Source organism: Bidens hawaiensis, unplaced genomic scaffold, assembly GCF_021521415.1.
Source record: "Bidens hawaiensis isolate Kalapana, Puna unplaced genomic scaffold, B.hawaiensis_p1.1 tig00011860_1, whole genome shotgun sequence".
In the NCBI taxonomy this organism is placed as follows: Eukaryota; Viridiplantae; Streptophyta; class Magnoliopsida; order Asterales; family Asteraceae; genus Bidens; species Bidens hawaiensis.
The window spans coordinates 441443-454475 of record NW_027491945.1 but is presented as its reverse complement, the minus strand read 5'-3'; the positions used below and the strand labels follow the sequence as shown (position 1 = coordinate 454475).

The following is a 13033-nucleotide window of genomic DNA, read 5'->3' as shown; positions in this document are numbered from 1 at the left end:
ACAATTAGTAAGTATTTATGCAGGGGCATAAGTGTCATTTCACATTAGTATGTGTGTGTGTGTGTCTGTGCATATATACATGTATTTGTGTATATGTGTATGCATATGTGTATCTATGTCTGTGTATATGTGTATGCATATATATATATGTATGTATCTGTGTATGCATATATGTATGTGTTTTGAGTATGTATATTTATCTGTGTATATATTAATACTCATAATCTATAATAAGTAGTAATTAGGTTTTTTGATGAACTAAGTGCAATGTTTAGTTATATGTATAAGTGCAATGATAATCTTTGTATTTAAGGAACAATGTTTGTGTGTGTATGTGTGTATGCTTGTGTTTATGTCTTTGGGTGTGTCCATGTGTTTATATGTGTTAAATAATTAACTGTTGGGCATAATTGTCTGTTATGTATGTGTTTATATGTATGCATATATGTGTGCAGATATGTATGTGTTCGTGTGTTTGTATATATGCATGCATCTGTGTGTATATGCATGTATGTATATGTGTGTGTGCGCATAGGTATGTATCTGTGTATGTGTTGTATGCATTTGAGTATATTAGACAGCTAAATTTGTTGAAAGACGCATTTTGACTTAGGAAAGTCAAACCTTATATTTCAATTAGTTAATGTTGTGCAAAGTCAGTTTGACTTAGAAAGTCAAACATTGTGTTTCAATTGGTAAACATTATACATAATCAAGATTAGGGTCAAACATTATGTCTAAGTTTGAGTCAACGGGTCACAGATAGTCAACCATAAAAGTCAGCATTAGGTTGGTTTAAACTGTTGGAGGGAAAATATTTTAACAGATCGAGGGTCCAAATTGCATGCATTTAAAACCACAAGGTTGCAAATTGCAAGGTTATAATGGTCTTATTGTGGAAAAACAAACTTTGGGTTCACGGTGGGGTTCCGATTGCAAAAAAATGACCACCACAAGGGCCTTATCTCCGAAATGGCCGCCATAAGGTTGAAAGTTACGTTTTGGATTTCACAACAGGAACCATAACTGCAATTAAGTCTAAAATTAATTGTACTAACATAAAAATAACACCAAATTGTGAAAGAGTTTCACGAAAGACGTGGTTTTTAAGAAAAATAGTAGCCACCCGTTTTTCAGAAAGTACAAGCTTGTCGGAAAAATATAGGCAGACAGTCAGGTTTTTTCAAAGTATTCAGGTGCCGCCCCGACTGAATATGGGCATCTGGCTTTTCCAGGTTGGTTTAATAATGCGGTCGTTTTATGATTTAAAATGAGGCTGGCCGCTTGAGTTGTTATTGACAAAGTGAAACTGGGCTAATTTTGATGGACATAACTGGAATGCGGAATGCCAAAATGGACATTTTGGTCTTTTTCCCATAACAGAAAGGTATCCATTGTTGACCACCTGGAAAACTGGAAGTTGTCAATCATTGACAGCCTGGAAAACGGAACGGTTTCTGTCAACGATAGCCTGGAAAACGGAAAGGTTTCTATCATTGACGGCCGGGTGAAAAGGCAACACCGAAGAAGTTAGAAGGTGGGTAAAAGAGTTGGAAGGCATGTCCTAACTCCTAAGTGTGGGAGGAGATTGAGTTGCTTCAAGTTATGTTTATGTTTTTGAGTATTTGAAGTTGACTTTGTTTAGTATTAGGGCTTGAGTTTGTTTACAGCTTGTTCAAGTCATGCTTGTTTCCACTTCAGTTTAATAAAAATTAGTCACATATTCGTGCAATTTCTGGGTGTTCTTGTGACCTGTTTTCATTCAAAGTTAAACAGGAGAAGATGCACCTCAATTAAGGGATCATTTTCGATAAGATTGTGGTGAGAACACTAAACTAGCAGGGGCGGATCCACTTAATCGAGGTCGTTGTTATGTGATCTCAAGTAGTATGTAGGACACACTTGGAATACAGAATAAAATGTGAATTGTGTGCATACCTGCAATTTGTTTGAAAGGTAAAACTTAAGATATGTGGTGATTGCTACAAGTATACATGTTTATAGTGTATTAACAACCACAATTGTCACAATTTGGAATATACTAAAAGCATGATTCCTCATTCAAATTCAACCCCTAAACTTCATCCATCATTCAAATCCGACCATATAAGTTCTAAGATTCTCAATTTGACCACAATAACACATTGTTCTTACACTACCACAAACTTACCATCAATGCCACAAAATCACAATATTCAAATCACGAAAAACATGAACTTTATTCATGGGATCAAAATGATGAACCTCATGCAGCCATAGCCTCTGCTTCATCTCCATGGTTCCTTGGTCTACCTTTACGGTTCCAAATCGGGGTCGTTTCAATAAGCTTATGAGGAACGAGCCGCCTTTCTCGCCTAGTCAACTTTTTAAAGTTGTTGACTTTCAGTCTGGCAATTTCTGCTTCCTCATCAGGGGTTATTTCTCTTAGTACAACGGTCAGTCTGCATTCAGGTCTCACTTTTACTCCACTTCTTCCTTTTGCATGATACGATACACGTTTCTTGAAAAAACCCTTGCCAACGAATGCTTCAGCTGTAAAAAATGAAATCATTTTAGATAAAAGCATAGTTTAAGAGTGTAGAAAAAAATGGGATTCAAGTGTGATTTATGTCTGAGCTGGAAGTTATTTGGTTCAATGAGTATTACCAACAATAAGCCGATCTGCATCAAATCCATGATTGTGTGTGGCATTAGCACGGGCTGAATGGATAACCTGCAGACAGGCTGGCATTTGATCAATAAACGATAATCATAAAAACCATAGTAACAAAAAATAATAATCAAAGTGAAGCAATATTATTGTTTACATTAATGAAGAAAACAAAACTAGATATGCTTATTTGAGAAAACCAATAAAAAAACCATGTCATTTAGAGAAAGAAATAATCTCATTTATGGTTATGACCTTGTTTCTTATTCTTTTACATGAAGCGGTAACGGTTTTAAGAATTTATTTATATTCAAACATCATCCAAACAGGAAAGAGTTATCACCTGGTAGACGGTTTTTGATGAACGTTTAACTGTCAACTGCAACTGCAACAATGCATCCTCAACACGCATGCCACGGATTAATGTTGCAACCAAGTTCACCTTCTTTGGACTCTGTTTTCATCAAGTGTATAAAATTGCACAAAATAGAAATCATTATAGGAAACTAATTAAACCTTAATCAAAATATGCCATCAAATCATCAAGTGAACAATGCACAGATAAAACAGTCCTAGAAATTACCAAGAACAATCAGCATTCTAACATTAAAACATAGGACTAGCAATTCCTAACAAGACCTGAATACACGATGCGAACAAGACACAAAAACAAACAGAGGCTTTGGGTTATCATCTCTAGCCTGTTTTAAAAAATGGCCCGTGTTCGGGTTGACCTGTTTAATTAAACAAGTTAACCCGCCAACCTATTTAACCCATTAATTACAACCCTCCAACCCGTTAAGTACACTTACAATTTGATTACAGCCCACCAAGACTTCAACCCGCTTGACTCATTTATATAAACAGGTAATGGTCAGGTTACACAATGTTAAGTGTGTCCAGGTTTCTTTGAATGTTTTTGACATGTAAAAACATACGAGTCATGTTCAGGTTCAAAGATTCAACCTGCTAACTCACTACAATTGACATCCTACATAAGACACCTAAATGCAACTTAATCTATATATAATATATAACTAAATGAGGTCGCCACTTGCCACAATTCTGTGACTCCTCATTTATTTTCCCCGCTTCCCTTTCTTCACCTAATAAATAGCTTTGTTTCAAGCTTCTCTTTCAAAATAGTAGTAGCTAAATGTTTATTACTAACTATATGATCTATAAATTAATATTTTCCTTATTCTAAATTTTTAATACTAACTATATGATCTATGATTTAATATTTTCCTTATTCAACCGGTGCAGTGCAACACACGGGTGTTTAGCCTAGTAAACAATATATAAGTACTCAAAGCTGGACATAATATTATTTCAATTCATATAATATTTTGAAATAACTTGGTGGTTACTAATCAATGAAAAATGAAGAACCTGTTTAATGTTTTTGAGAATTGCTTGGACTTTCGAAGGTTTCGAGACAGCTTTCTCAGGTTCAGCTTCCCCGCTGCCTATAGCCAATGTTGGTGTCAAAGGAGACGGACCAGGGGTTACATCAGATGAAAGTAACCTTCTTGTACTAGTAAATCCCTGTCAAAAAAAAGCCATTTGATAAAAGTTCAAAGATGGCATATTAGAAAATGTAAATCATATCAAAAACATTACCAACTGTTGAAAATAGTGATATAAAGGTCTTGACACATTTGTGGACGGAATCCAAAGACCATGCAAATGAGGTGACAAGCCTGCAAATAAACTAGATTTGGTCATACTCGTTTAAAATAGTACAAAAATGACTTTCACATCAAGCTCAAATGGGCTAAATAAATTTAAAAATATCTTGAAGGGAAAGCCAAATAGGTTGAAAGTCAACCAAAGTGTATCTTATTTACATGTAACCTTTAAATCATTATACTTAAAAAGTATACTATTTAATAGGGCTGTTCAAACAGCTCGTAGCTTGCTCAAAAAAAGCTCTCTCAAAATCGGCCTGTTTGTAAGCAAGTCAAACCGAGCCGGCTCGGTTTGTAAACGAGCTGAACCCAAGCCAAGATAAGCTTGGCTCGTTGGAATACTTGATAGGTTCGTTGACTCGCTTGTCAGCTTGTTTAAATTAAAGCCCAAATTTTAATATACAAATTATAACCCAAAAATATAACCAAAGTTTTAATATATAAAAATTATAAATTTTGTAGTTTATTAGTTATAAACTATGTGTATGTTAAAAGTAATATACATATTTTTTTATAAATTCATCATTGCGTAAAAATACAAAATTTACCTTTTTTCTAAAAAATGAACGAGCTGAATCAACGAGCCACATGCTGGCTTAACATTCCAACCCGTTAAAATAAATGAAGCCCAACCTAGCTCAGCTCAGCTCAGCTCGTTTACAACCCTAGATTACTATCAAAATTATATTATCTTCAAAATCATATAAGACACAAAAAATATTTGGAAAAGAAGTAAACTTCTTTGGGCACAAAGTTCTCTAGCCAACCCAAGTCCCAACCTGATCCATTTTAATCCGTATCATAATGAACAAGTTTTGAAGCAAAACAACTGCCCAGCCTATTTCCCAAACCCTAATCCTAGAAACAAAGGTCCAATCTAACCATCTAGTAGACATGTAATGTTTTAACCTTGGGTGGGAGAGAAGTTCAATGGAGAAGTGGAAAAGTTGGCATGTGCGTTACAACTGTTTTCCACTCGTTTTCCAACCTGTCGAAGTATAGACTGTACATGACGACGCCAGCCCACCATGACTTATGCTAAAAGGCGGCCTTCCCAAAGAGGTCAAGCAAGATGAGTTTAGATGAGCTACATATGTAGAACAAAAACATTATATATTGATGGGATCATGGGAACTAAGAAGAGAGTGATAACGAAACCATGCTTGCTGATGATAACGTCAATAAGTATATATACAGGCTACAGCTATTGACAATTTTGAGATGCCATCATATTACACTAGTCATATGAGAGTCTACAGAAGAAATAGAAAATCAGAAAGATCCTTTTATGAATGATATACTAAAGTTTATAGATCACCACAACTATGATATTCGCTTATTTACTTGTAGTTTTGTTGGAGGTTATCAGTCACTTATGTTGCCTGCATTTGCAGTATCGTTTAATTAAATCAAACTTAGCAACATAGATTAATAGCACAAGCCACAGATAATCAAATATTCACAAGAGCACAGCACATAGCTTAAATTCAAAACAGATACTTCGAAGGGCGTATAACATTCATATAGATGGGCATATATAACGGTTACAACAGCAGTTGTTTCCAGTAATCTTAATATCCAGTGCAGATGATGCAAACACATTATCAACCCAGGTTTTCATCTTATTGTTTCCTAAGACTCAACAAGACCAACTGAGCCTCCTAACTGGAACATACCTAAAACCATAAACTTATCACATATATGTTCAATTACATTAACATCCTTTTAGCACATGCTCAACGGTAATCTTTAAAACAAAGAAAGAAAAAGAATACAAAACCCTGTCATACCATCACACATGGTTGTAAACAACCCGACTAGGCACCGATTAATCCCAATTAATTCCGATTAATCGTTAATCCCCATCCCACTGTCCGAACTAGCGCCTAGTGATTACTACAACACTTCCGTCACAGTAGACAGTACAGCTATACTGTAAGTGAGTTGGGACATTAAAAAGACGGATTCGACCATGGTTCGGTTCCTTATATACGCTTAAAAGTGCTTATAAACATGAAAGCTAAGTAAGACATGTATGTGAACCAACTAACAGCTTTATAATACACTGTACCAATTCGGAATATTTAACGACCCAGTTAAACGTATTCGTAAATCTCGAAATCTTATTCAGGCATTTCATCGAACACCTCATGTGCACTACACCCATCACAAGATTTACCAAAACCCTCAACCCCATCACACTCCATCAATCAAATTTCACATTAGGTTTAACAAACACATACAAATAACCCAAATTCTACTCTGTTTCAGTGATTATATTATACCAATGTAACATCTTTAAACACATATCTAACAATATTTTATTCAGAAAGCAAAACCCAACAAAACGACACAATAATAAACAGATCGTACACCCACCTGCCGGAAAATATACCGTCGCCGGAGATTATTATGGTAGCGGTGGTTGTATAAGCGGCGTGCTTTGTTGTTACTCACAAATGATGTTTAAAAATATACATGGTAACTTAAAGCCCTTTATCTTTTGTTTTTGATACATATATAACCTTTAACTTTGAAATGTTGTTATAAACAACCCAAAATCAAATATATGTTTCTTTGCAGTGTTTTGAACCCGGCCCGGCCGGTCCGACCGGTCCAACCGGGACCCGGTCCCTATACCGGGCCGGGTCAGTGTATTTTGGATGTTTCTGAAAACCCGGCCGGGTTTTACGGGTGACGGTCGGTCCGGACCGGTTGACCGGTAAAACCCATTTGACTATTTGGGGTTGGGGCTATGTGAAAAGAATGAGTTGTGTTATGGTTAATTTGAAACATATTGTAACCAAAAAAAAAAATAGACCCAGTTTTATAAGATTTTTCGTATAATTATTCAGTTAAATTTTAATTGAATGAAAAACAGAGGTTAATATTATTGCTTTGAGAAAAAAAATAAAATACTTTTAACTCCCATTATTTGTTATATTTATAAGATCATAATCATAAAAAGACTAACACGTTATCTAATTAAAAAAAAATGTCACGACCAAATATCATTTGATATAGGTTAGTGAATTTATTTAAAATTCATATACTTGTAAAATTATTTAAAGAAAGTATCAAACTTTTTAAAACATAAAAAAAAAATCAAACTAACATGTCGGTGAACAGTTGTGAAACTTGGTTTATATTTTACAGAGTAATCCCTATATATAAGCCTTGATATATATATGTGTGTGTTTGTGTTGTGAAAGCCGTATTACAAGCACACACAGAGCATGATCGATGCACGGTGTAACTATGGACTATGGATCAACTGTAACGGATGTAGATAGATTTTGTGTTCTCTTTCAATCGTGACTATTTAAACACTCCCCTTTCATATTCATTATCATATCATGATCATGATCATGACAAGAAAATGAAATGAGTTGGTGTGATTATACATTTACATTGTAAACATCCATTACCAACTCCATTTGTACAATTTGTATGGAGTGACCATTGGCTGGTGTTGGAAACTATTCCAAAGGAGGGTAAGGTTCCTAGCCATTCAAGAGAGGATGGCGATCGGTTGATATGTAACAATAAGTAAAGAGTGTAGTTTCTTATGTGTGAATGAATTACATTGTTCCTCTTCTATTTTTTTTTTATAGAGGAGGGTGTTTATACATATTATCTATCGGGTTTATCAATATTATCCGGGCCCTTCGGTCCATTCTGCTTTCCTTTGGTCCGACGAACTCGCAGATGTTTACCCCCTGGTTCCTGCCTCATATCCCGGGACATGCGTGCATTGGGCCACCCATTGGATCAGACGTACAGCATGTGGTTTCCCTCCAAGCAAGCTTCTAGAACGTTTTGGCTATTAGGCCTCTTGTTGTTGGGCCTTGTTGACGCTGCTGGGGTGAAGCCTGCTCATGAGGTCCATCTCATGGGTAGGCTCTTCAGCTAACTACCGAGAAATATATAGAGAGGTGATCACTTCACTACCTATGTTAGTGAGACACTGAATGGGTGGATCACTAGATATTAAGGGGTGATCACCGTTCGATTCGTGAGACGTTTGTAAGGTGTCACTACCGATATTAATGAGATTTTCGCGGGTGAGATTTTTTTTTCACCAGCAATATTAATATTGTTTTTCTTAAATTCCACAAATACTCTTGCACCACGTCTATTATTAGCCATGTTTCCATATAAACTATACATAAAGATAAAAAAGAAAAGTGAACCTCGGTGTCGCAAGAACCTCATTGTCCACGTGACAGCACTAGCTTGTGCAACATCCTCCAAGGTGTTTTTTAACATTTTTTTTGTTTTAATTATGGTAGCGCAATGAACATAACCTGAATGACCTAATTCGCATCAACTCGCCGCCGCAAAGCCCGTTTTTTACATGACCGAATAAGTGTATCTATGTTACAATTCGTAACGAACGTAACCGAAACTGATCCAATTCGTGTTGACTCGCCGCTGCAACGTACTTGTTTTACCGACCGAATAAAATCGCTTTATGTTATTTTTATGCGTCATAAGCTATATGAATAGTTTGGGCATTTACTAATTTACTTTTTGGCTTTAGTGCCAAATATACCTAATCAATACCAACCGAATTTGTGTCATTTTGATCATAAGTTATTTTTGTTCTTTTTATTATGTTAATTTCTTTTATTATAAGTTACGAGTATCGCTACTGTTTTTTACATTGATACATTAATGTTTTCAATCTAGTATTGGTATTGTAACAAAGTTAACCCATGCCAACCGAACTTACGTTAACGCACCATTCCTCCGCAACGCAATGGGTACAAACCTAGTTTTAGTGAAAATCAACCCGTCCGAAGTGAGGATAATTACCCTGCTAGTTAGTAAATTAAACAGTGGGTAAAGAGGATAAACAAAAAAAACACTAACTACTACTTGTAGAGTCTGCAGAAAAATTGATACACAGCTTAGGCTTAATCTTGTTTTAAGTTCTACTAGATTCGAGCTTTTAGTGAGCATATCCAACGGCTCACTCGCTTACATCCCTAGTTATACATCACCCGAAACACATCAAATTCAACCACGCAAGAGCATACGGAAAAAATAACATAATGTTATAAGTACTTGTACAGTATGCATAAAAAGTTGTACATTGTTCAAGTTTTGTCAAACCATAAAAGAAACAGTAAGCCTAGAAGAACCATAAAAACTGCAAAATCTTGTATAACACAAGAACAAACACATTGTGCACCTTCACAATCTCCAACTCCAGATTATCGCAAGAAAATACCTTCAACGACCCCGATTATAACCAAACTTTAAATACTAGCCTGCAATTCATTCAAAAACATATCCCCATCCGCTTCTTCATAATCACCCTTGCTTTCTTTAACCTTCTGCAGTTCATTTTCGGGTTTTGACTGTTTATAAAATGGCAAATATGCCATATAAGCATCGTCTTCAAGAACACCAGCTTTTCTCAAAACCTCAAACAACGCCTCCTTGCTTTTCTCATCATTTTCCCGTTCACAAATTTTATACAAAGCCGATATATTAATGGGCTTTGGTCTCCAAAAGCTTGCCCCTTCATTAGCTAACGCTTTCTCAAAACACGATAATGCATCAGAAATCCTATTTTCTTTAATATGACCTTCTGCAACAAGCTCCCAAGTACTCGAGTTCGATTTTCCAACTTTCAACATCTCCTTTAAGAAAGTTTCAGCCTTTTCGACAAACCCGTTTCTAATATACCAACCCAATAACAAGTTACCGATTCTCGGGTCATACGATGTCTGAATCGAAACCCATTCTTCATAAAGAAACTCACTTTCTTCGATATCATCCATCCTGACGAACGATGAGATAGCAGAATGATAAGCCAAATTCGGGATATACGGAAAGATTGTTTTGTAAGATTCCCAAATTCTTTGAACTTCTTCTTTCTTACCGATACTACCGTAATGACTTAAAAGATAATGATAAGGGATTCGGTCACGACCCGTGATTAAAGTTTCGATTTTTCTAAGACAGTCTTCAGCCTTTTCAAATTCTTGATTCTTGATGTAAAAAGTAGCCATGGTGCTATAAGTAGTCCAGTTTGGATTAACCGACCCGTCAAGTTTCAGTTTTTCAAACGCTTCTTCCATCTTTTCAATAGATCCTTGTGACCCGCGTGAAGAAATCCAGATATTGTATGAATACAAATCCAAATCTATGTTGTTTTGATTCATTTCAGAAATTAAAGATTCCACCTTTTCTTGATTTTTCAAGTTCATGAAGAGTGTCATCATGACATTATATGGAAGTGCTTGACCAGCATAGCCTTTATTTTTCATTTCAACTAATAAAGACTCGGCTTTGTCTACCATTCGAGCGCGTACATACGCGTTTAAGAGGGCCCCGTATGTACGTTTGTCCACTAAATTATTGGGCAAACTTTTGAAGTAATCTTCGGCTCCTGAAATGCCGTGTACTTTCGAAACCAGATCTAGTTGAATTGCAGCATCACTTGAGGATATTCTAAACCTCTCGGTTCTGTTATTCATCCATATGTAAATCTGCAGGTAATTAAAATTACATCAATAGCCCTTAAATGGTGTCCAATTATCAACAAATAATAATCAAAATTTTCAAAATCACAACTTTTCTTCTCCTTATAGCTAACTAGGGATGAAAAGAGCCAAACCACTAGCGAGCTACTTGATATCAGATCGCTAAAAAGCTTGAAACGAGCCAAGCCGAGCCTCAAATAAAGCTCGTTTAGTTACCAAGACTAAGCTAGAGCTTTGTATGAAAGATCATTTAGGCTTCTCAAGCCTTAAAGAGCCTAGTGTACTTTTAAGTTTTAATAACTTTTGGACTAATATGTAACAATTTCACACTGCATAGCTGATCTTGAGCTCATCTTTGGCTCGTTTAAGATTTTTCTCAAATAAAAACAATTAAAAATGTATATAAACTAATAAATAATAAACAAGCCTAGCTCGAAAAACAATGCATGAGCCAGGCTCAATATCTGGTAACTCAAAACAAGCCGAGCTCCGGCTCGTCACCCATAAGCTTACAGTAAGTTTGTATTACTATAATGTAAGGTCAACACTTTACTACTTGCATTGAAAATTAACCTCAACAATTTCAACTTTACAACTCGGGGATGCTTGGATTAGGATGGTGATTAACCAGTTCAATGTAGCTGTCACTATCTTGATGAAAATCCAACATTTTTTAGCCAATTTCAATCTTAAAAACCAACTCATTTAACTCCCAAAAGTCAAACCTTGACAGTTTTACAAAACAAGATATCAAGCAATACATAAAAGATTCAATCTTTATTCAATTCAAGCTACCAGACTGCTCTAAACATAATAAAATTAACAAAAACTAATCCAAATTAACACAAAATCACACACAGTGAACCTATTTCAATTAAAACAAACCCAGTGTTGTAAAAATCCCGACTAGGCGCTTATTAATCCTCATTTGTGCAAAATCGGTCAACACTGAAAATTTTATATATTTTTATATATAAAATTTGGATATATATGAATATTTACATATAAATAATAATAATCCGATTAATCGCTAGTCCATACCCCACCGCCGGACTAGCGATTTCTGCAACAGTGAACATACCTCAAGAGCAAGCTTATGCCGCCCATACTTCCTCATCTCTTTGACAATCCTACAAAGCTCCCATTTAGTAACCTTCTTGCCTTCATCTTCCCACTGATTCAGCACCTCAGTAGCACCCTTTTCAGGGTTACCCATCAAAGAAATCCTCTTGTAAATAGCTTTCCAAGTGACAGTTGTTGCAGGCTTGTTCTCGTAGTCCACGGTGTTAAAGGTGTGGACTTTTGAAACTGATGACCAAGAAGATGATGATGGTGAGTGGTTCTTGATGATAAATGGGTTGAATTGAGGCTTTTTGAAGGGTGGGATACAAGACCCACGTGGGAAATTCAGAGAGTTGCAGAGGTGTGATGGTGGTTTCTGGAGTAACATTTTCTTTTTCTTTTTTATGGGTGGGTTAGGGTTTTAGGAGTGGAGTTGAGTTGGAAGATAAGTGTTTGTGTGTGTGTGTGTTTTTTTGGTTATTGTGGGAAGTTTTGAGTATGGTGTTTTGACACCCTTTTATATTTATGAATGTTACTATTAGTCCTTTGTGTTTTTTTTTTAATATGATTTGCAAGAATTTGTTTTTTTTTTTTTTTTTAGAAAAAAGAAGAGAGGATAGGTTGGAAAGAAAGAGGAGAAAAGAGAGTGTTTTGGCATAGGTGGGAGGAGAAGATAGGTTGCAAGAATAACAATGATAATTTTGTTAGTTTTACCAGCTGTCTAATATTTATTATAGGGGCATCCTTGGTGATGCTAGTAATATGAGGAAGGAGAGAAATAATAGTATAAGATTTTCTTTTTTCATTCTATGAAAATCCTACATTGGGATGCTTATAAATTATAAATCCAGAGGTGCTAAAAAAGCATTGGACTACCAAATCGTTCAAACAAAAACAAGGTTTAGCCAATCGAAGAATTATACAGTTTGATTCATTTTAAGGTTTGAATGTATGTCGATTCAAGAATCTATCCAACAAAACTTGAAACCGGTCATGACAAGCATGCCACAAAAACTAATAGACCATTTGACCTTATTTAGTTTTCTTTTTAATCTTTAAATATACGATCATGTATACTAGGTTAGAGCCCGTGCTTCACACGGATGAAAAATATAATAAAAATAAAAAATTAT

General features: G+C 35.5%; 2 protein-coding genes across 2 annotated transcripts; both read right to left on the bottom strand.

Annotated features, from left to right (window-relative positions):
• Positions 1 to 2224: 2224 nt before the first annotated feature.
• Positions 2225 to 6792, bottom strand: LOC143539299 (uncharacterized). The gene is made up of 7 exons (XM_077032647.1): positions 6721 to 6792; positions 5251 to 5428; positions 4274 to 4353; positions 4043 to 4198; positions 2994 to 3104; positions 2647 to 2713; positions 2225 to 2532 (listed from the first exon to the last, which is right to left on the bottom strand). Exons 2-7 carry the CDS (start codon positions 5369 to 5371, stop codon positions 2246 to 2248), a joined length of 822 nt encoding a protein of 273 aa, XP_076888762.1. The 5' UTR covers positions 5372 to 5428; positions 6721 to 6792; the 3' UTR covers positions 2225 to 2245.
• Positions 6793 to 9605: 2813 nt separating this feature from the next.
• Positions 9606 to 12296, bottom strand: LOC143539298 (pentatricopeptide repeat-containing protein At1g02150-like). The gene is made up of 2 exons (XM_077032646.1): positions 11920 to 12296; positions 9606 to 10844 (listed from the first exon to the last, which is right to left on the bottom strand). The coding sequence occupies exons 1-2, from the start codon at positions 12286 to 12288 to the stop codon at positions 9606 to 9608; spliced, it is 1608 nt and encodes a 535-aa protein (XP_076888761.1). The 5' UTR covers positions 12289 to 12296.
• Positions 12297 to 13033: the final 737 nt, after the last annotated feature.

What these genes read in the sequence shown, in the direction of transcription:
- LOC143539298 (XM_077032646.1), bottom strand. Translation starts at nt 12,288, where the DNA reads ATGTTACTCCAGAAACCACCATCACACCTCTGCAACTCTCTGAATTTC. An exon ending in GGCATAAGCTTGCTCTTGAG is followed by an intron (nt 10,845 to 11,919) that starts GTATGTTCACTG and finishes AATTACCTGCAG; the next exon opens with ATTTACATATGGATGAATAA.
- LOC143539299 (XM_077032647.1), bottom strand. Translation starts at nt 5,371, where the DNA reads ATGGTGGGCTGGCGTCGTCATGTACAGTCTATACTTCGACAGGTTGGA. An exon ending in ATCACTATTTTCAACAGTTG is followed by an intron (nt 4,199 to 4,273) that starts GTAATGTTTTTG and finishes TTTTTTTGACAG; the next exon opens with GGATTTACTAGTACAAGAAG. An exon ending in TTCTCAAAAACATTAAACAG is followed by an intron (nt 3,105 to 4,042) that starts GTTCTTCATTTT and finishes TGATGAAAACAG; the next exon opens with AGTCCAAAGAAGGTGAACTT.